General features: G+C 36.2%; 1 protein-coding gene across 2 annotated transcripts in view; it reads right to left on the reverse strand.

The window, feature by feature from the left end:
• LOC131438138 (uncharacterized) overlaps nucleotides 1-25,141 on the reverse strand; it is a 106,286-nt gene that overhangs the window by 44,362 nt on the left and 36,783 nt on the right. For both annotated transcript variants that reach the window (XM_058607971.1, XM_058607962.1), the window contains exon 2: nucleotides 19,929-20,822. In XM_058607971.1, the coding sequence (XP_058463954.1) occupies nucleotides 19,929-20,529 (601 nt within the window). In that variant the 5' untranslated portion in view covers nucleotides 20,530-20,822. The remainder of the gene's footprint in view (nucleotides 1-19,928; nucleotides 20,823-25,141) is intronic.

The following is a 25,141-nucleotide window of genomic DNA, read 5'->3' on the forward strand; positions in this document are numbered from 1 at the left end:
ACAGTAAGGAAGCGCAAGAGAGTCGAAATAAATCAATTCGCAAGTATAGGCAGTTCCATCCGCAGAACTTCAATCGTTTAGTGAATCTAGAGAATGTATTCAAACGATTTCTATTAACGTCTGATCCTGTAATAGCATTATCGAATAGAGTAACAACCAACGTGAGTGTACTCCATCCTCCCGATTATGCAGCTGAATTAACATTTTTAATTTTAACACGCTAGAAGACAGCAATACCTTATTTAAATATATATAGCTAATAAATGTCTTACATGAAAGAGCATTTTTCAATGGAAAAAACCCTATGTTTGAACACAATTTAAAAAATTAAAAAAAATATCTCCTCCGCCATTTTTTCTATAAACATGCTCGAAAGTATTTTCTATCAAATGAAAGAAACCGATTTTTTTTTCGTTTGCTCCAATGTTAGATATAGCAGTTTAAAAATGATCTGTTTTTGAACTAGTTTTACTCATAACTTCGGTTCAGAAAACGCTACCTGAATGCGCTAGTCATGAAAAAAATGGTTTCAACAAACTCTAAAAGATATTCAAAGACACCAACATCGAGAAGTGAATATTAAGAAAGCTAGAGCAAAAAATCTGATTTTTTAGGAACACCCTAAGTTGATCTATTAAAATAGCTGTAACAGAGATACTGTTAGAGTTACTACAATAGTGTTTTCGGCAAAGTTACTTGATATAAGTTTTCCTACAATTTTGCCGAAGGATGCAGTCCTCTATCTCAACACATACGGAAAATAATTTTTGGATCACCCTAATAATTAGAACCACCCTAATACCATATGCTTCAAAATATGGCTTATCTTCCACTGATCATTTGTTCCGAAGACATCATAGCTCTAAAGTATAAGGCTAAGCCACAAATGTTTTTGTCCCCCTAAATTGTGGATCCGGACCACTGTGCAATGTCACAAAGGTTTACATTTTTATCAAAATTTCTGAAGATGTGTTCTAAAATTACAAAATACATTAAAATTTTGATACATATTTTTCACACTTTCGAATTTGGTACCACTCTGGATTTTTAGTAACAAATAGATAATTTATGGACACGTTGAAGTGCATCGGTTTCGTATTTTTTTACAGTCGAATTTTTATCAACCAAATTTAAAAAAATATCCTAGGCTATTTAGGCTTTTTTTTCCAAAAATGTTTCTATAAGACACTTTGCGTTGTTAGCTCTAAGATGCCAAGGGTGTTTTTTTTTTGACAGTATAAACTTGATCGATAAGATAATTTCCATATAAGTCGTGACCAAAAAGGGAATAATATAATGCATACCAAATTCATGTTAAGTTTTTGAATAATGACCAATGGTTCCCGAAAATCAAATCCGCAGGCTCAGCAACCAAAAATGAACGAAATGATTTCTTTTTATTCATATCAATTTTAATTCATATCAACTATATTTATCTTGAAATATAAAGTTTTCCGGTACAAATTCTACATCATTCAAACCATAATATAAATAACATACTTAGGAATAGGAATAGTTTTTAATCATTGGGACTACACATTGTCTGTTGATTACATGTAAATAAATAAATAAATAAATAAATAAATAAATAGAAAAACGAAGAAAATAAAAACGACCACATCAGAACTGGTTGGCTGGTTCCGTGATTACTCAGATGATCGTCAAACTGGTGTACATTCCGAGATAGACAATGACAAAATGTTGCAAGCGATAAAAAATTCCACGATTCGAAGTTTTGTTGTCGCTTTAGAAACATAAAGTATGCATACCGCACGCGATGAAAGAAATAAATCTGTAAAATTGCATAAACACATGCGAACAACTCATTATGCTTGAAGAGAGGATTTATTGTTTTATTTTCACCTTTATTGTCTGTCCTAAAATTTATTCGATATCTTTATGATAAACTCCGACTGGGTTTTACACTGGGTGCATACGCGTTTATCATTCCCGCCACCCTGAGCTGTAGTAAACACGTGGTTTGGTAAGCGTACATCGAACATGTTCTAAATACTAAATGTTTGGATAAACCGGTCGTGAGGCTATTAGGATTTAGACCATGTTCGACGTACGCTTACCAAACCCAGTCTTGTGGTAGAGCCGTGTCTACTACAGCTCAAGGTGGCGGAAATGACAAACGCGTATGCACGGAATGTATTTTTTTATGATTGACGAACATGAGCTTATATGTATACGTATTGACTAACTTACCATGTATATGCCTGAGTTTAGTAACAAGCATAGATTCTTCAAATAAAAACAAAAGAACGATTCAAGACAAGAAAACATTCAAGTATTTTAGGTATCTTTGACAGTAGTTCACCAGATCCTTCACGTCAATGAGATGACATTTATGTAAAAGTATTCACTTGACACGCACGAATTTCCTCATTGAATAAAACCTTTTTTTTTTATTTTAAAGATATTTTTTATTCAGGCCTATTAGCGTACAAGCTTTACGTGGCCGATTGAGCAGAATTTTTAAATAATTTTTTTTGAGTTGGATCTCGTTGTCACCCTTTTTCTAGAGGGAGAGGAGCTTCCATTTCCCTCCTGAGAGGATTGAGGGGCACTTCGTTCGTGGTTCGTCTCGTCATCCATTGCCGCATCGATGGTATTGCTGTCGATTTCCGTCTTCTTTTCGTTGCTAGTTGCTGTAGATGAACCTTATTGTATATTGGTTGCAATTGCTGGTTGGTTGGAGGGTAAGTTGCTAACTGCAGCCGGTGTACTTTGTTCTATAGAGGATACTGATGGTTTTGTTGAAGGGGGTGCTTCACTGTTGTTGGTGACTGTCTGGGGTTGCTTGGGGTTGGTGTGAAGGAAGCACCGTTGTCCTTTGGTGTAGTTGTCTCCTTGTCCAGTTTATCACAAGGCTTACCGTAGTGAACAGCTTTTTGACAATATTGACATGTGGCCATCTGATTGTCATAGGTAACAAGTGATTTGCACGGAATTCTTGTATTGAAAATCACATAAGAAGGTATAGGTCTCTGCAAGTGTATGCGTAATAAACGCCATTTAGAATATTGGGGGAAAAATTCTTCCACTTTTCTTTTCCGTTAGAGAGTATCTCTCCGTATTGGGACATAGTTTTGCGAATATAAGAATCGGTGACGCTTGAGTGAAGATCATGCACGCGCACTTCTATAGCACTATCTTCCATATATACAGGAATGTTGTACCTAATGTTCTCGTGCTCCACATAGTGTACATTGTTATTGTCTTTTGCGAATTGAATTGCATCCAACTCTTTATAAAACTGAATGTAAACAACATTATTCGTCTTATTGCATTGAAGAAAATGCACACGTTTAATGTCAAGATGCATTTGCTCCTTAAGAAAATCTTCAAGTTCTCGTATCGAAGGTCGAATTTTACACTGTCTGAAGTCAACAATAATTGTATTCTTTCGTACCGACGGTAGCTTTTGTTCGTTTGGTTCACTCATTTCCTAGGTCTATTGTTCACTACACAATACTGTACTTGGTTTCTTCTGTCCCCAACGTAAGCGGTTTTGTTTTATCGACTGAGTTGGATGAGATGTAAACCCGAACTGACACTAATGCATTGCATTGGCATGTTTATTTATTATGTGTATGAACATATGTCAACGAAGTAATCCCTTCAATAGATCACTTAATCTCCGATATCTGTACAATACTTTCATTCATTTATTTTCCTGAAGTCAGAAACAATTGTAGTCTTTCGTGTCGGCTGTAGCTTTTGTCGAGGTCGTTCTATTGTTCACTACACAATACTGTACTTGGTTTCTTCTGTCCCGAACGTAAGCGGTTTTGTTTTATCGACTGACTTGGATGAGATGTAAAACCGAACTGCGCTGAAATTTTATTCAGAGACAACAGGATTGAGATGTGCTGCTACTTCTAATTAACACCGTTAACTCAAACACCAAAACTGTTCGGCTCTCTACTTTTTGGAACAATTCCATTCAAATTAGAAGGATGTTTTCTGTTTTTTCGGTTTAAAATTTTCATTAGCATTTCCCATGCTATACCTTTGAAGGATTCTTCAGAAGAGATTTTGTGTAAATTTTTCTCCAAATTTCGTCAATTGCTTCAAATTGCAAGTTCGGTTATTTATTTGAGCCCAACGTCTTCAATTGGCCTAAACACGATCCATATGAAGCTCATCGACATGATTCACCTATTCGAACGATTTTGGTTGTATTTTGCTTGGATCATTTGGGCAGCTTTTAAGAGCAGGAAAAAACTGCTTTAAAGTGCGAAGTGTACGTGTGTATCTGTTTTGGGGAAAATGTTGAGATCGAATCAAAAACAATTGTCAGATGATACCTTTTTATGGAACATTCTACCATTCCACTTCACTGATTGCGAGCAATCATGAGGGTCGTTCGATTATTCTGACTTAAGAGTACTCGAAATAATTTCCATCCAAAGATAATTTTTGAGCTGTGGGAAGTTCACCGGGACAGCTACAGGTACAGAAATAAGAGAAACAAGTACAGAAAGTAAGTTCAGTAAAAAATAAAGAAGGTTCCCGGGCCCAAGTGCAGAACGTACAAATCCAAGTACAGAAATGCGTGGGAACAAAATGTACAGATGGTACAGATATAGCTACAGAAGTATCAGGACCAAATACAGAAAATACTGGAGCAGGTATAGAACGTACAGGAACAAATTTTGAAACAAGCACAGACAGTACAGGAAAAGACACACCAATTACAGAAACAAGCACACAAAGTACAAAATAAAGTGCAAACAATAGAGGAACAAGTACAGAAAAAAGTTTAAAGTTCAAAAGTTAATCGCAAATGTTGTCGAGGCAACAATTTTGAATGGCAAATTAGAAGAAGAAAAAGTTTTCATTCCACGCATTCCAATGATGCCCACTGATATGTCATTTTAATTTGGAGGAGTTTGTAGCGTGGTCAATCCTTATGAGTTTGTTGCGTGAATTTAGAGTTTTTTTCTGATGGTAAATTGTACGCTGCCTGTTTGCGTTTCGGCAAACCATCGGTTTTATATATTTTGTCATGTTGTCCGCGATATAAAAAGGTTGGGGCCACTATCATAGAGCATTATAATGATATTTTTCTTCAATAATCATTAAAATTGATCAGTAGTTTTGATTTTCTACATCTAATCCAATATTATTGCGCTACGAAGTGTGCAGGGGTTCTCTGGTATCTATATTAAATTCTAACTGTAATTGATTGTATCTGATGATGTTTGCAATTCCGTCAAGCCCACCAACCACGGGAGGGTACTGCAGAAAAAGTGAAGTAGCTTTATTAATAACTAAATGAGATACTTACTGTTTATGGTTGAAATTTTTAATTTAATTTTCAAAACTACGGCATAATTATATTCCCTGTCCAAAACATGACACCAGGCAGGAGTTTGTAGTTTTTCATCACGATTATGCTCTCCCACAGTTTACGAATCCCATCAGGAACAATCTGATTATATCTCTGACATAGATTTATCTCTCATTCACCTTACAATCAAGGCTTGAAGCAATTCGACTATATCTTGTGTCGATCGATGCTTCTTGTGTCTGTAGAAAAAAAATTGTATTAAGAATGTGTAAAAATATTCTCCCAACAAAACATTAAAAAAAAACGGTTAGGGTCAATATGATGCTGTCAAACATTTTTGAATTGATAATGTCGATTGAATATTATTTTTTTTTCACCACCTTCAACAGGCATGTAAAGTTTCAAAGCACTCAGCAGCATCAGTACTATGAAGCTACTTCGGATAATCCTCTCTACGCAGTAGTTGAAAACGATCGATTGACACCATTGGCACCAACACCAACGTCGAAGGTTCGCGATTCGAGAGTGAAAGCATTTCACCTGAAAACTGGTTGGGACAAGTTTCCAACGTTCAGTGGTTCAACTCGAAGTCTGCCGGTTAAATCAGCCTTCGGTAGGTTTCTGTGTAGGTCATAAAAACCAGTACCATGGGGCATCTTCGTCGTGCGGTTGGATAATTTTTAGTCGCCGGCGATTTGTCACATTCGTGAGCCGGTGAACTAAGCAGAACCGGCTTGCTCCTGCCAGTACGTGGGTATGCTTAGTCAAACGAGAGCGAAAACCTCTTCGCATAGAAATCGTGATCGAAAAATCGAGGAAAAGGGAAAACAGGAATTGTCCGACTGGTTGGTCTACCGCACAGATGGCAACATCGGAGTGATGCTCTTTTTTCCCGCTGCTACTTGTATGTACAATCAGTTTATAAAAGTATGTCTGCAAAATACGTGTCTGCGAGCTGGGCCATTGAGGAAACATACCTTGTGAGTAAAAGGGGCGAATGGAATACCAGTTTTCCAAGAAAATATGTTTCACTGCCGCTATACGTATGCCGTAGTTGGAAGGTCGTTCGATTGATTAGGAATTAGGACTGTTCTTTTTAAAACTGTTTATTTCAGAGGTCAGTTCTCCTATTGTGTTTAATATTCTGGAATCGAAATCGGGCACATTCTATAGAAAGTATTCCATGTCAGTGTCATGTTGATTAAGTTCGTCTTTTGATTTCAACTCGGTTTCAAACAGTGACGCATGAATTGTTATTGAGAAATGTAGCTTTGAAGAACTGATATTTCTTTCCATGTAGTATTTCACTCACGCGCCAAGGATGCATATTTAATAAGAGAAATTTATATGATCTTTTTCTCTTGAATTTATACGATAAGATTGACAGGTAAAATCGTTCCAAGCGAGCGGGATAACATATCAAAATAGAGATATAAAAATGTACTCACGCAACAGAAGCGTAAAATGTAATTGCTTCACCGAGCTTACGGCACGTACCGAACCGCCCTGCGATGGATTGTGGAGTGGAGCGAGAGGCATTCGACAGTGCTTATTGCCCAAAACACTTGTGAATCATGTACGGGTCCGTTCGCGGGAGGCATTTCAACCAGCATTTTTTTCTTGTTGTTGCCTTTCTCACTTGTTCAGACAAACAACTGTTTTTGATTCCCCATCTCTATGTTCCGTTTGTTTCGACAATTTACCCCGCGAGATAGGAAACCGCAGCATAACAGTGCGGCAGGCAATCGACGGTGGTTCGGCACGTGCTTTTTGTATGCCCGTGGGTTCTGCGGACGCTTCATAACCGACCGTACCGGAACGGTCCGAAAACATTGCCACTGCGAGTGTGAGCTTGGAGATCTTGGACTCTTCACGAAACCAGGCCCGCTCGCACAGACTCTAGCAGTACGTGTAATCAGATTTTCGCACAGGGAGATTTGGTTTTGTTTTTTTTTTCGGTGAGAAAATGAATCGAAACAGTAATTTGGGTTTTTTTTTCCCAGGAGGGACTCATTTCTGGGTAAAGAGCGCTCATTATGGGTTGTTTTTTTTCGTTGTTGTCTGGTAGGAACCGCGTTACTTTCGCCGTCTGTTCTAAGCGAACTAGGTCAGTAGTGTGACCGATATATGGAGATGTTTGTTTGGTTTTGTTTTTGAACAATCTACTCAATTTGTAGTTGGAAAGTAGGTTCGAAAACATAGTGAAAGAAAAAGGTTTTAGTCAGCAGATATAACTAGACGAATTATCCAGAATATCACAAGGAAGAAATGTGCAGATAAGGATCTTCTATTTTACTTGAAAATTATCAGTGTTAAAAATGGCCAAAACGTCGAGTAGTAGATAACAGTCATTCTTTTTTGAATATACCGCTTAATCTAAACAAAAACTACAAAAAAAATAATTTTACAGGTGACACAATCCCGATTACGATGCAATTCATTAACACCTAATTTATTAAATACTTTTATTAATAAAAACTCAATTTGGCCCGGGTTGGTGGTTCAATGCATAGGGCGCTGGTCTTACATGCCAGTTGTCGTGTGTTCGAGCCCCGACCTGGAAGGATTCTTAGTGTCAGTAGGATCCATAGTACTAGCCATGCAATGATTCTGTACACTACGAATCGGCTGCGAAGTCTGTTGAAAGAGAAAGGCCAAATTCCACAAAAGGAGTGTAATGCCAGGACTTTGCTTTGCAATTTGTAATGACCAACGTTGGATTAGAATGAATTTTTGTCCTACTGTAATTTGTATTCGTCTAGCAAGTTCAACCCTATAAACTTATATGCACGGCAGTCAAATAGATGTGTGCTTCTGTGGCTCAGTCGATTAAAGGACGTATTTTGTGAACCAATGATTCTCGGTTCAAGTCACCGCTGCTGTCGCTGTCAATTTTTTTTTAATTCTATGAATTTCATACCATGGAAATTTCAATCACACAATATTACGCGCATTTGCACCTAGCTTTGCGTGAGCTGTGGGTATATTATACTTGCGGTTATTTATGTCTTTTTGACTTCATGCCAAACCTAACCTAGTTCCCACCATAACTGCTGTCAAACCGTTTGTTTGAAGCTAGTCGAACCTAGTCTCGACGTTCTTGAACTGAAAATCGAGTCAGTTTCGAACCTGGTTTTTATATCAGGTTTGCTTAAATTTCCGTTGCTAAGTGCGAACCAAACATAGTTTCGTGAAATTCGTTCGTTTGATGAAACTATTACTACTAGTTTTAGTTTTTTCAAGCGAAAATGACCTTGCCCCACAGGTTCGAGAAAATATGTCGCAATACGGAAAAATTCTTCGATTGAAAGAATTGTTTCCCCAGTATCCAGAATGGCGTGCGAGTGCTACGTATGCGACTACATAAGGCAATTCCATCTTATATAATTTGAGGTCAGGGCGGAAGGCATCCTTGTTAATCGTTCGTTACCTACGAGAATCAGATGATCATCTCAGTTTTGAGAACAACCTGCACACTACGACAAACCAAAAAAGGCATATTCAACCAAAGCAGTAGTGAAACCAGTGCTTCTCAATCAACAGATAAAAATAGCAGGGCGGCTATCGAACAACAAGCATCATCCACTAAAACAACGGGCTGTAATGAGATCCTGTAAAAATGAGGTGGCTTGTACTACGACACTATTGACACTAATACCGTTTTCGTTTTTGAACCTACACGCGAGTGACTCTGACTCCGAGTAAAACGAACACATAGTACGCACCCTAAACAACAACTCATAAAAAAATAAAAAAAAACTCGCATGGATGTAGTGGTGCGACCCGAGAAAACTTTCAGAGCAAAACTACGCGATTGGAGTCCGATCTAGAGACATCCCAGGTTGCTAAAACAAACATCGCAAAAGTTTGTTGGGCGACTCTGGGTCAGCTTTCGGGTTGCTCTGAACAATAAACGAAAACGGTATAAGAATTAGAGATGGGCACAACAATTCATTTCAAAGAACCGTTCAGTGATGCAGAGTTCTATAAAAAAACTAGTTCTCGAGAGCCGTTCGTTCGTTCTTTTCATAGTTGTTGAATGACTAACCGAGATCTCAATTAGAACTAGGTTTCGTAGGTTCAAAAAGGATTGCATTAGCAAAAAAAAGGTCCATGACTTTGAACTGAAGAACTACCGTTCTCAAAAAAATAACTATTGATCATTCATTCTTTCAAAAGAACTATTTCTTTTGAACCGTTCACGAACGAATTGCCCATCTCTAATAAGAATCCTTCTAGGTCGGCACTCGAACGTACGCCAACCGGCTTATAAAACCAGCTCCCTATGCATTGAACCACTAACCCGGATGTTTCGAAGATATGTGGTTTTATAATGCAATTTTCTCTAAGTGATACGTATCCCCCGCATAAAATGGACTTGAGTGTAATATGATTTGAAATAGTGAGTTATATTTTTCTACAGTGTAATTGCTAAAAACGATTCGCTTCATTCCGTACCAGGGTTAACATGTTTCCCAAACTTACGTCTTTTTCGCGCTCCGAAGAAAATAAATTAGAAATTAACTCACAGTTCTTTATTTTTCTATTTGGGTTTGAGCATTGATTTATAATTAAAATCGATCAATTGAACAAAGACCCTTTTTCATCACAGGTTCTCGCACCCCGCTCCTGCCGGAACTCAAGAATTTATTAGAAGAAACCGATGGGATTACCGGGCAGCTGAAAAATGTTATAAACCTGTAATTATTTTGATATATTGAATGACTTTGTAAATGCGCTTTCATGAGTCAGACAGCCGTTTGTGAGCTGGAGATTGACACATCAGTCTCACGAAAGGTTGAAATTAAGGTACCTCGAGATTTGGCATTCCATTGTATTCGTTCTTGATTTTTGTGTAAAGCTTCATAGTCTGGGCTGACATTATGCATCTCGAATCGAGTTGCTCGAAACGATTATTTTTGAAGTCGATTCGACTGAACTGAGGCATTACGTATCGCTCTCGACCTCGTGAACGAGATCCTAACCATGTTGTACTAGATTTCGAATGACGCTGCTCGAACTGTCATAACCAGAGATGCCATTTATACAGATTTTTCTGTATTATACAGATTTTTACATGCGCATACAGATTTAATACAGAGTAAAAATTTCTTACAGATTTCTTAAATTTAATACAGATTTATACAGATTTCACCAAAAGTATTAAGGAAAAAATTAAACTATCTATTACTATTTGAGCTATCTATAGTATTTGATTGCAAGATAAACGTTTAGGAATCAACGTACAAATCACTTTTTAAAATATATATTTTTTGTGCAGATATTTAATGAAGAACACTGAAATCCATTTATATTAAAATTTTTAACTAAATTGAACTTAAAAGTTAGACAAGTCTTGGCATCATGAAACATTATTGCCAGACTGACAGTTGTATTACCTGACTCGACGTTGCATATTGGGTTTTGGAAATTCATCTCAACTTATGAAGTGAACATTTTCAACTTAGACAAGTATATGGCACCATAATTCAATTGTTGTTGATAGGAAAAAACTATAAAATTTCGTCGATGAATATAATAAAAGATATGAAATTTAATCTACCACTCTATAACCATAATCTATTGGAATAACACCTTTTAACATAATTGTAGAAATTTCATTTTATTAGCGAATACAGATAAATTCAGATATTTTATACGAATCAATACAGATTTTCTATGAAAATATCTGGCATCTCTGGTCATAACATACATAGGTAAACAAACCTGATTACATCCGATTACGATCGATTACATTTATTCAGTTCAAGTACTGAAAAGAAGCAAACTGTTTGTAATACTGCGGTTTTAAGTTGCCGCACGAAATTAACATGAACACATTTCTGAAATTTGAATCAAGAAGCATATTCGTTTCCACTCCATTTGAAAACGTAAAGAATTTTTTCAAGCGTGTTCTTGTACACAATTTATCGATGAACTTTTGAAATTATAATTAAAAAAATCTGTATTTTTCATGTATTGTTTCAAGTCTAATACAATTTACGTCATCCATATGTGTAGTTTTAATCAAAGGCTTTTAGGTTTTGTAGCATTCTTTGCAGTATTTTATCATATTTATTAGGAGATATTGCTGTAGCTAATATACCAGGAGCAACCCATTCTTTGTAGTCTTCATAATCTATTTAGGTACTATTGAAGAGTCAAATACACGCTAATAGCACGAGATAGTGATGCTTTTGGCATATTCTAAATACTTTCAAGGTGTTTGGACAAATTTTTCAATTTACTTGAGTTAGATATATGGGTAAAAACATTATTTGCTCATTGTTATCGAACGAATAAGCTTTTTCCCGCAATCCGTTTGAGCGGCGTTTTCTGTCCACAGGATTCAGAAAATTTATTACAAACTACAGTTACTGGACATAGGTTAGTTTCGACTTACTTTTGTTATTTTAAGTAAACACCACGCAGCTTTCAATTAATATGCTTTCTAAACAGTTCGACTTATACATAATATGCCAAACACACAAAATATATATAACGATATACAAAACAATGCATTAAAATAAAGATTATCAATACTAATATGTTTATGAAAATCTAAGATGTTATCGATAACTACCTAAATAAAAAAGAAACGTATTCGAAAACTCATAGTCGAAAGTAATAAGGCTTTCGACCATTTCTTATCGAGTTCAGTCGTTTACGAGCTCGATTGTTTTGGTTCCATAATGCCAAAACTTCTCGATAATCTAATACTTCTTCGAGTGAAGTCGAACGAAGCACGATGATCGACTTTTTTTTTTTTTTTTTTTTTTTTAAATAACTATTGGAATATGAGTTAAAATTAAATTATTAAGATTTAAATTGGGTGTTCAGCCACAAGTGGTGACTTTTCAGCCCTGTTATATATATATATATATATATATATATATATATATATATATATATATATATATATATATATATATATATATATATATATATATATATATATATATATATATGATTTGGTTATTACCATGAAGACATCATTTGCTTCCGCAATTCTGAGATTTTTGTGTAGGGAAAATTATAAACCTACTTGTATTGTGTAATGAGGAAAAGGAACTTATATACTAACTTACTAACTAATACAGAGAGCGAATCGATTCAATTGAAGATTGCATCGATTTTTGTCGGAATTTGCTTATAATATTATGTGACATTACATCTAATGGTTCTATATTTGTGAGTCTGTGTAACTCATTTGTACTAAACCAGGGAGGACGCTTCAGAATCATTTTCAGAATTTTATTCTGAATCCTTTGAAGCGTTTTCTTCCTGGTGGAACAACAGCTTGACCAAATTGGTACCGCATAAAGCATGGCTGGTCTGAAAATTTGTTTATAAATTAACAATTTGTTTTTTAGACAGAGCTTGGAATTTCTGTTTATAAGAGGATATAAACATTTAATATATTTATTACACTTTGCCTGGATTCCTTCAATGTGATCCTTGAAAGTGAGTTTTTTGTCATACGTTAAACCTAAGTATTTAGCTTGATCAGACCATGTCAATTCCAAGCCATTCAATTTGAGAATGTGATTATTGTTTGGTTTTAGAAAAGAAGCTCTTGGCTTGTGAGGAAAGATAATTAATTGCGTTTTTGCTGCATTTGGTTTAATTTTCCATTTTGACAGATAATCACTGAAAATATTTAAACTTCTTTGTAGGCGACTGCAGATCACTCTTAGATTTCTACCTGTGGCTAACAGACTTGTGTCGTCACAGAATAGCGATTTCTGACAACCAACGGGTAGATTTGGAAGATCAGAAGTGAAAATATTATACAAGATTGGAGCTACACTCGAACCCTGCGGAACACCGGCTCGTACGGGTAGCAATTCAGATTTACAATTCTGATAGCTAACCTGAAGAGTACGATCAGTTAAATAATTTTGAATCATTTTGATCAAATAAATAGGAAACTGGAAATCAGACATTTTTGCTATTAAACCTTTGTGCCAAACACTGTCGAATGCTTTTTCTATGTCTAGAAGAGCAACTCCAGTGGATAACCCAGAAGATTTATTTGATTTTATCATGTTCGTTACTCTGACAAGTTGATGAGTAGTTGAATGTTCATGACGAAATCCAAACTGCTCTGGTAAAAAAATTGATTTCTCATTTATATGAGTCATCATTCTCAACAAGATAATTTTTTCAAAAAGTTTACTGATAGAAGAAAGTAAGCTAATTGGGCGATAACTTGATCACTAAATTTCTGTTTGAGCTGTTAGTAGAATGTTCTCACTAATAGTACTGTTGTTGTACCGTTGAATTCCACTATGTTATATCACGTCATTACACTCTCACAAAGTCACTATTTTCACAGTCACTATTTTTCCGAAAGTGTTTCAAACGTTATAATACAGATACGTATTTCGGAATGCTATTTGCATCCTTCTTCAGTGTATCGGTTTTATAAGTTTATTTAGTTTAGTTTATAAACTTATAAAACCGATACACTGAAGAAGGATGCAAATAGCATTCCGAAATACGTATCTGTATTATAACGTTTGAAACACTTTCGGAAAAATAGTGACTGTGAAAATAGTGACTTTGTGAGAGTGTAATGACGTGATATAACATAGTGGAATTCAACGGTACAACAACAGTACTATTAGTGATAACTTGATGTTTCTGCTGGGTTTTTATCAGGTTTTAGGATAGGAATTACTTTAGCGTTTTTCCATCTTTTTGGGAAGTAAGCTAATGAAAAACACTTGTTGAAAATTTTAACCAGGAGTCTCAAGGCAACATCGGGAAGATTTTTAATAAGAATATTAAAAATTCCATCATTACCAGGAGCCTTCATGTTTTTGAGTTTCCTAATAATTGATTTAATTTCATCAAAATTCGTCTCAATAATGTCATCGTGTGATAATACTTGGGTTGAAATATGATCATATTTCAGAGAGACTTCATTTTCAATAGGACTCACAACGTTTAAATTAAAATTGTGGACACTCTCGAACTGCTGAGCAAGTTTTTGAGCTTTTTCACCATTTGTAAGAAGTATTTGGTTTCCTTCCTTGAGAGCAGGAATTGGTTTCTGAGGTTTCTTAAGAACCTTAGAAAGTTTCCAGAAAGGTTTAGAATATGGTTTAATTTGTTCAACTTCTTTAGCGAAATTTTCATTTCGCAAAAGAGTAAATCTATGTTTAATTTCTTTTTGTAAATCCTTAACTATGTTTTTCATAGCAGGATCACGAGAACGTTGATATTGTCGTCGACGAACATTCTTCAACCGAATGAGCAGTTGAAGATTGTCATCGATGATAGGAGAATTTAATTTAGTTTGAGCTTTGGGAACTGAAAGATTTCTAGCTTCGATAATATAATGATTCAAATTATCAATTGCTGTGTCGATGTCCGCAGAATTTTCTAAAATAGTTTCATGATCCACATGATTTTCAATGCGAGATCTGTAATCCAACCAATTAGCTCTATGATAGTTGAAAATAGAACTAATTGGATTAATTATAGCTTCGTTGGAAAGTCTGAATGTTACAGGAAGATGATCTGAGTCAAAGTCAGCATGAGTAATCGGTTCACTACAAATGTGACTTTGATCTGTTAGAACCAGATCAATTGTAGACGGGTTTTTCACGGAAGAGAAACAAGTAGGATTACTGGGATGAAGAACTGTGAAGTAACCAGCTGAGAGTTGATTATGAAGTATTTTACCATTACTGTTATTTTGCCTACAATTCCACTGGACATGCTTAGCATTTAAATCCCCTATTATGAAAAATTTCGATCGATATCTTGTAAGTTTTTGCAAATCGCCTTTAAAGAAATTTAATTGTTCGCCGGTGCATTGGAATGGCAAATATGCTCCAGCGATGAAATAAATTCCATGAATGGTTTCAACTTCGATTCCCAAGCTTTCAATAACTTTAGTATTGAAAGAATGTAAAATTCGATGTTTAATTTGCCGTTGGACGAAAATGGCAACTCCACCACCCATTCCAGTAAACCTGTCAAATCGATGAACCACATAATGTGGATTACTTTTCAATTTGACATTTGGTTTAAGAAAAGTTTCTGTCACAATGGTAATATGAATTTTGTGAACTTTGAGAAAATTATAAAATTCATCTTCACTCGATTTCAAAGATCGAGCATTCCAATTTAAAATATTCAAATAATTATTTAACATCACTGTTAAATTTTAAATTCATTATAATATTATTTGCAAATTTCCATCCGATTTGAAATGCTTCAAAAAGTGATGAAGTCGAATTCATTTGGATGATCATTTGAAAAAGTTGATCTTGTAGGTAGATCATTTTATTTTCAGTTATATCGCCTAAATCGACTTCATTTAAAGAAGCGAATGGCATTGAAGGAATATTTGTTGGTAGACTGCCATTAGAAGAAGATGATTTGGCCGGTCTACCTATTAATATATTGTTTTCGTTAGAAGAAGAACTGCAAGGCGGTCCTGTGTTTTGATTATTTACATTAGAAGAAATAGGAGATAGATTTCTACCTAATATACCAGCATAACTGACATTAGAAGAAGATGATGACGAGGTCGATCTACCTGTCAATAAATTGTTTTCGTTAGAAGACGAATTGGCAGGCGTACCTGTTTTTTGTTTCGAAGAAATCAGTGCCTTAAAAGAATTAGGCGTGGCATTTGAAACGGTTTTTTGATTTTCAGGTATGTTCTGTAAATTTAAGGTCGTTGATTTGACTTTTTGTCGAAGCGAACGAGCGTTTAAAATTTTTTCCCTGACAGGACATTTCAAATAATTGGATTTATGATTTCCATTGCAATTTGAACATGAAAATTTATCAGTGGTTTCATTCATTGGACAAACGTCTTTCGAATGCGATTTACCACAATTCAAACACCGTATGTCCATATGACAATTTTTGGTTCCATGACCGAAGCCTTGGCAACGACGACATTGCGTTAAGTTTGCAATACGATTATGCCGTGTATAATGTTCCCAATGAATTTTAATGTGGGAAATGAAACGTACTTTTTCTAAAGTTTTCAAATTGTTTACATCACTTCGATTGAAGTGTATTAGGTAAAGTTCATGGGAAATTCCAGAGCGTGGTTCAGAAGTACCATTCGCTCTTTTTTTCATAAGTATTACTTGGGAAGGGGTAAAACCAAGCAATTCTTTTAGTTCATTTTTTAATTTCATTAATACTTTGATCATTTGATAATCCTTTCAAGACAGCCTTGAAGGGTCTGTCTGATTTTATATCATATGAATAAAATTTATGAAGTTTCTCGGACAAATATCGAATAAGACGTTCGTAATCTTCCAATCCATCCACCAAGACTCGACATTCTCCTCTTCGTCCGATTTGAAATGAGACTTTTACTTCCGGGAGAAAAGTAGAAAGCTCAGCACGGAATGCTTTGAAGTCGGAAATCATCACCGTCACTGGTGGCATAGATTGATGTTTCTTCCCAGAACGACAAGCGTTCATTTTGGGAATTTTTGAAGAATTTTCTTCTATGTCGCTACAATCGGATTCAGGAAGAATCTCGTAAATATTGTTAGACGGCATTGGATCAACGGAAGGGAAATCCGTCCGTTGTCTTTTATTTTTACATTCAGATTCTATAAGATCGTGAATGTTATTAGAAAAATGTTGAATAACGGATTGTGATTTATTCCGTATTGAATTATTTTTAGCCTTAGGCTTGTTGCCTTTCCGGTTGGACGCAGGCATTTTTGAAATTAATGAAATTTTAAATTAAATTAACTAGGCTAAATTAGTCTTCGATTAGACTCCTAGCTAGCCTTAAAAAAGGCTGATTAATTTCTTAGTTACTCTAATATCACACTTTGTATCACTTAGTCACTCTAATATCACTCTTTGTATCACTTAGTCACTTAGTTAGTGATTCAGGTAGCCTTGAAAAAGACTGAAGCCTTGAATCAATGAAACTCTAGGTAGCCAGAAAAAAATTCCAGGAGCCAAGAGCTATACGCGTGCGGTGCGAACGACTGTTCAACACCGACACGACGATGATCGACTTCGAATCGAGAACTATAATACGAAACGTGGTCGATTCGATAAAATTTCAGTCGAATCGAGATACATAATGCCACCCCTGGTTTTGTCACATAACGAGTGTTGTTAAGTCCTGCAGTGCTAGAAATATTGAATTTAGGATTGTTCACTTCTGCGTGATTTGGTATGGAAACTAACGCATGGAAATCGCAAATTGGGAATTGTAGATGAAGGGTGAATCTACACAACGGTAGAGATAGCTTGGGTAAAAACCTAGTTGAAGTAAATAATTGTTTTTATTTTCCAAGAAGTGTCCGGTTTAGCCTAGGTCTCCTCTGTATTAAGAAAACTCTGTTTTTAGATATTGAAAACAATTATGAAACGTATAATTTCCAACAAACGACTTTAGAGCCAAATCGTAATAATCGTTAGCATTAAAACAGCAATTATTATGAACAACAATTATTATGAACAATAAATACCAGATACTCAATCTATTTAACCAACTGATAAATTTACACAGGCCCTTACCAAGAATTTCGTCTCGGGAGAAGAAATAACGTATCTAACTGATGATTCTTTATGTATCTAGTTCTAGGTGTGCCTACAGTATCTTTTGTTTGTTGCGTGAGTGTAAGTAATAAGCAATTTAAGTAAATAATCACATATTTCAATTGGACAGTGAGCGATTGAAGCAATAAATTTTATGTGTCAAAGGAAAGGGATCGATTTTTTATACATCTCATATCATATAGATTGGTAGTTCGGATTCTGGTTCCGGAATTACTGAATGATGAGTATTAAAATCTTAAATTTCAAGGATATGTTTTTATAAGTGACGATGTAAACAGGAGCAAATGCTTCGAAACTGTTTTCTAAGCTCTTCTAGTTCGCAAAATTAGTTGATAATTTATCAAACAGATGGCTGAACCGAGTTTTAAAAATTTATGTTCAAATTTCGCCGAGGTCTGTAAATCAGTTGACTTCTAATATAAGCTACAAACATATTTTAGTTACAGACTTTTGGAAATTATTTTTTTTGAAGACATTTTAAAAAAATTACAAACTTTCCGAAGGTGATGAGTATTGCATAACCATTCCGCCCAATTTAGCTTCTTTAGGACACTTCGGAGCACTCGTGCTGATTTCAGTCTATTGTCGGTTAATCATTCTGTTAGCAGGCGTATAATAATGAATCTTGGCTTCGTCAACAGTAATCAACCAACACCAATCTGTATCAGTATAGCCGAACATGTTTCCGAAGTGTGCTCGCGTTCGTCATTTTAATCCGGAGTGTGCAAGTGCGGCATCCAGCGGCAGGACATCTTTTTTATTCGCAGAATCTTGCTAAAACTATGACATGTTCGCTCAGTACTAATCCTTATGGCACTCTCACTTTTTGATCAACCAGTGGCATTTCCTTTAATTTTGATATTTTGACACAAAAAACTGCAATGGAAGGCTTGCTGTTGCGGGCTTCTCTTGGAACTATTCAATTTTGCTTTCCAAAAATATTTTTTTAAAGAACGAAAACTTGTTGACCTATCTTATATAGAAAGGGTATGCAATCGCTGTGAAAACCAATTTCTGAGCCTAGGCCCGGAGGGCTGAATTCCACATACTCTTCGAATTATTAGAATAGCCAATGTCTCTACATGTGTATGTGTGTTTGTTTATAACAGTGTCTTGTGGTCAGGTATGACGGTTCAGAATATTATCCGGATCCATCTTCCGGAAAAAGCATAAGATCCAATAGAAAAATTTTGAATTTCATCTGGATCCGACTCCCAGGTCTGAAATTACGGGGTGATAAGCACAAAAAATTATTCAAAACTGGTTGATAAAATGTTTTAACAAGCAGATGTTGTGAGTTGATTGTCAAATAACTCATTTTGGTTTCCGGGTTCCGGAAAAATTGGTTTAAAATCCCAAAATTGAAATTACTTTAGCTCGATTTTTCAAAGACTGTTCGAACGGTTTCCAATCTATGTTCCAAACGAATATTTATATGGATCCGGTTTTGGAATTCTATAGTGAAAAACACTGGTGATTATGAAAAATATGCGAAAATTCTTGAAAACCGTACTAAAACTTTTCCATTATGTAGGTCTTCTTAGTTGATGGCCAAACTAAGTAGTGTTGGCTATACCGGTTCTCAGATTACTGTTCTAAAAGTACAGAAAGTACTGGAAATCCGATTTCGGGAGGGCCAGGGCCCCTTGGGTACTCCCCCCCATCTGGATACGTGCCTGAATTTACGTATTCAAATGTGGCACAAAGACGTTGTACACAAAATGTAATAAATTATTTAGTAAAATTTCGACCACATTCAGTCTGTGCACGAAAAAAATAATTATAGTTTAAGGAAACAAATACTTCTATCAAAAGGGTCTGCTTTGAATGAGAACGAAAACCAAATGTAATTTTGCTGAAAACTGAACGGCAAAAGAACAAGAGAATATCTAACTAATTAATCATTACAGAAACCTACGCGGGAGCTGCGAACCGGTTCCCCTGGTGGTAATACACCTGATTAATCATCTAATCTGCTACTAATTTTCACATAACTATGCCTCAGCGGTACCTTCCTTTCAGGTTCCTTTCCCTACATGAAAACCACATCAATAATTACCTGCTCTCGCATCCGGTATTTCATTATCAGCCTCGTGATGGTCCTCTTCGTTCGCCTCCCGGGTGTACTTGGTGTAATCGACCCGGTTCTTAACGAACACCAGCCGATTGCTTACGTTGAAATCTCCAACATCCAGTGACTCGCCCAAGAAACTGTACACATTCTTCTGAATACATGCAAATGTAGGCTTTCGGATGCACTCCGCAATCAACGCATCCCAGAGGCGATTTCCGGTAGAAAACAACGGCTTTCTCCGCGAAACGCCCACCGTCTGTGGTAGGTGCATCGTGCGGCTCGTGGTCTGGTTGCTGATATCATCACCTAAACTGTCACTATCACTAGTAATCACCGCCGTCTGATTGTTGTAGCCATCGTCGGTCGGGTCGCCCTCGGTTGCACTTTCTTCGGTGCTGGCAACCGTAAAACTTATCACCAGACCAAAACACACTATCACAGCCAGTGGCCGCAGCCAAGAAGAAACGTTCGCCCTACTGACCATCTTTTGCCGTGGACAGTCGTCTTTTTTGTCGCTGTCGATCAGTTGAGGCTGATGTGATCGTTGCTGCCGAAGGAGATGATCTACGATCGAGTTTATAACCATATCAGCCGTAGCTGATGGTAATTTTTTCCCTTATTTGTAGCTATCTTAGTATGTTTCTGTGCACACTGCCTGTGTGGTTTTGCAATACGCACTTTCTTCCGATGATTTCACTCTCACTTCTGTCACTGATTGGTCACTTTTGCATCACACTGGTACGGTAACTCATCTAGCGATGGGCTAATTGAATAGTTCGCGATCTGCAAACCTTTGCACCGGTGATGTTTCCTATCTCACAACAGCCTCACTACAGCAGTCGACTGGTTGGCCATCGCCATGAAGCCTAAGTATAGTGTCTGAAAAGAGGAAGGAAATTGAAATAAATAAACAAAACAATCAGCTTTGTGAGAATGACGGGCAGCGCCGACTCCGTCAAAAACAAATGAAAGCATTCATTTCGAGAGAGTCCCTCGCCACCACTTGAATGACGACGGCAATGAACAAATGGGAAATAATTGAACATTCCGAGCGAACGGAACTGGTAATAATATAAGAGTTGTGACGAATGCATGCGTATTGACGAATGAAAGTGACTATCTTGTGTTTCACTCGATTAGCATTATTCGGTCATTATTGGTCAATTTTGAATCAACCCAGGACAGGTTTGGAATTCATTTCAGGTGTCAAATTGGTGAAACAAATCACACTGTCATGCAAACTTTGAATTATTGCTACCACCGTAGCCATCACCATAAAGTTGATACTGATTGAAAAGTACCATTTTTTTCGGAATAATCCACACCCTGTCATTGGAAAAACAAATGATTTGATTGGACATCATGAGACAACCATTGTTGTATTTAGTGATCAGCCAATGAAATAGCATCCCTCGAATAAACAAATCGACTTTACAGTGCATGTCCAACTGATTAAACACTTTCACGTCAGTACGTAAGATTGTAGTGGAACGCACAGATTTCGATTAAACTTCCGGAATTCCCACTGATTACTCAATAATACGGTAAAAAAAATTAGCCTCATATATTTTTTTCCTATTTAGTAGAATTAATAATATCCTAATTTCTTACACTGATAGAACAGTTACGATCGATTCATTTGTAAGTAAACACTTCAATTTTATATGCTTTTTCCTTTCAATCCCTAATCGAAGCGATTTGTTTTAAAATGTCATGTGTAAATTCTCTAAGATGCAAGTTTAGTATCTTTTTACCTTTCTCATATAGAAAGGTTATGCAAGGGGCTGGGGTCCACTAGGAGATTGATAGTACCTATTAGCTCTCTCCGGACAGTACCAGCCTAGATGCCGTGTGGAATCCGGCGGAAAAAAATGAACCAAGAATAGATCCACTGGGTTCGTGCTTCCATGTCGTAAAAGGCGACAATTGCAGGAATTCCTTTTTCCTTCCAGTTATCAGATATTTTCAAACAATAAATTCATATTTTTCTCGGTAGCCGGCTGTCCAGATCAATCAATATAACCAATTATTATTTTAATAAATAATTATAATAATAAAGCGAAAATAATAAAGAATCCAGACGCGCGTGAAATCTGTTGACCTTTATTTGGTGATTTAAAATGATTTTATAACAACTGTTTAGAATATGTCCATGCAATGAATCAACTATTTTGTCTAAATCCTATTCACTCGTTTATTTTGTATCATTTATAAAAAAATAGGGAAGTTTTTATTCTTTACGCGATAGTACTGCAATTTTTTCTTCAGTTTCAAGACTTCCCGAATATAGGATATTGTTGAAACGTTCACTCGGGATGTCAGTGAGTTTAGTGGTGCATCCGAGCATCCTGAAACCAGAACATACTGAGTTGCGCGCGAATAATTTCAATACTGAAATTTTTACTAACAAACATCCTTCTCTCCTGCCACTTGTGGAGTGCGGAGTAGTATATATACGGTCTAGTAACAAGTGTTGAACTAACAACCCTTCCCATTCCTTAGACGATCTACGTTCGGGCCTGGCCGGGCCGGTACTGATCAATGAATTCTGGGGTTACCAGAAGATGTAGATTGAAGGATGATTTAGTCCCAGGTTGGATCATCTAGAAACTCCCTGTACAATTTCAGCTAATCCAGATCAGTAACGGAGTAGCAACCAGGGGTGGTCGCTCAAGCTCAAACTCAAGCTCAAGGTCATATAGAAAGGTTATGCAAACACTTGAAAAATCGACTAGTAAAAATTGCCTAGTGTCATATGCCATTCAACTCAGTTCGTCGAGTTGAACAATGTCTGTTTGTGTATGTGTTAAATAATCTCCCTAGATTTCTCGGTGCGGCTGAACCGATTTTGACAAATTTTAATTGAAATGAAAGGTCTCGTGGTCCCATACGGAATTTGTGAGTTTCATCCGGATCAGACTATAGGGTAAAGTGTGTTTAATAGTGTACACCAATGGTTTTCCAAACTACGCCCATTATGGATATAATACTCCTTCTACTACCCACCAAGTTAAAAAAATAAAATAAGGAGGTTGTGATGTGATGGTTTTTTATGCTCAAATCACAGCATGCTGTGCGTTTAGCTGTCAGCTTTTGTTTATTTACTTGTTTTTTGCGGATGAAATTCTGCGTTTTCAAAATGTCGCGCATTGAAAAGGAAGTGAAAATTAAGGTTCTGGACATATGTGGCTAAGTAAGAAGGGTATTATTATGTGAAAATTGACAAAGCGGTTTGGGATTCATCATGCCAGTGTTGAAACCATCATTAATATGTTTGAGGAACACTATTCTTTGGATAAGCTACCAGGAAGAGGCAGAAAACCCGGTTCTTCCAACCGGAAACTGGACCAGAAAGTGGTATCTCTAATCGTGAAGAACAAATCAATGTCAATATGTGATTTGGCCAAAAAAAAAACAGGAACGAGTGTTGGAATGATCCAGCGTATCAAGAGGCGAAATCACCTGAAGACCTACAAGAAGCAGAAATCTCGAAAAAAGTGTAGAACAGAAGAAGCGAGCAGCAACAAGGGCCCTGAAATTGTATTCGCGTCTTTTGCAGTTTGATGGACGATGAGACTTATGTAAAGGAGGACTCAAAACCCTTCCAGGTCCACAATACTTTAATTGTCGTCGTTGGGGAGGATGTGATCGATGCAGACAAGTCGATTCAAAAGGAGAAACTTGGTCGAGAGGTACTGGTATTGCAAGCAATATGTTCCTGTGGTTTGAAGTCAACCATTTTTTACACTACCGAAAATATAGATGCAGAAATTTATCGAACTGAGCGTCTCCAGAAGAGATTGTTGTCTTTATATAAGAAGCGTAGTACACCTCCACTATTTTGGGCGGATTTAGCGTCGACTCACTATGCCGAAACCACTCTCAATTGGCTTGCGGAAAAGGGTATAAATTTCGTTGAGAAAAATGTCAATCCACCAAATTGCCCTCAGCTTCGACCCATCGAACGTTACTGGGCAATCGTGAAGATGGTCTTCAAGAAGACTGGTAAGGCAGCTGGAAACATGCATTAGTTCAAAAAAAAGCCGGAAACATGCGTCCAAAAATGCTATGCAACACTTGTCCGGAACTTGATGAAGAGCGTTCGATCAAAAGTTGGAAAATTCGCGAAGGAATAACTCAAATTTCATCCGGTTTTCATAATGCTTAAGTTTAACCTCGTACAATAAACAATCAATTTTTAGTTTGAATAAAACATCGTAATCTGAAAGAAAAAATTGTGGATATCTTATTTTTGATACACTCCTTAAAACCCTTTGTCAATCGATTTAGCACTTTTGCAAATAACTTGAGCTGTATTTCATCACATCCACAGTAACTCAATTTGTAGAACGATTTTCCCGAAGTGGAAACGGTGCGAATTAATAACTACCTCTGAAAGCTTGTGTCGCCAATAGGTCGTTTTTCGTTATTTTAACTTTACCAGTCATACTTTGAGTCTGTTTTTTTCCATTGGGTACCCGAATAAAAAATATTGTAGAAAAACAATACGATTTGCTGTTACAAAACCATCCACAATTTTGCTTTGACCATTGAAAAATATTTAAATGTATTGTTATACACTATTCAATTAATTGTGAACATGCTTTTTACAATGGAATGTATAGGTTGTTAAGTATCGTAACAATTCAAATCATAAAATTTTCTCATACATGTTTTCTTGAAAAACAATCAAATGTACAGTTTGCATATTGTTTGAAACACCACCACCACAATAAATTCAATTGTAGAATCGTCGAAACAATACATTGAATGGTTGGAAATGACAACTATCTTGTCAAGATACAATAAAATGTATTGTAACCAATAGATTTAATTGTGAATCAATTGTTTATGATGTAAAATCAATGGTTTATTTTTTTACGGGTAAAGGTGAATAGCATTCTCCAACGCAATCTAAGAGAGAGCTATATTTAACAAGCATCCAAACTACTAGGTGGGCAGATTTTGTCTTGTAATCATTAGTCTGGCTTGTTAAAATTTGTAAACTGATACAAAGAGGGATATTAGAATTTAAAATATCGTCAAATCTCGAAAATCTTTCGGAAGAAATTCTAAATATCGTTGGGAGAAATATCACTCTGCACTTAACTTCCTGTATCTAATATTGCTTATAGGCTTCAAAAGTTTTCCATGTGAAGCTAAAACTCTTTTCATAATTGATCGTGTTGCAATTACAA

Source organism: Malaya genurostris, chromosome 1 (genome assembly GCF_030247185.1).
Source record: "Malaya genurostris strain Urasoe2022 chromosome 1, Malgen_1.1, whole genome shotgun sequence".
Classification (NCBI taxonomy): Eukaryota; Metazoa; Arthropoda; class Insecta; order Diptera; family Culicidae; genus Malaya; species Malaya genurostris.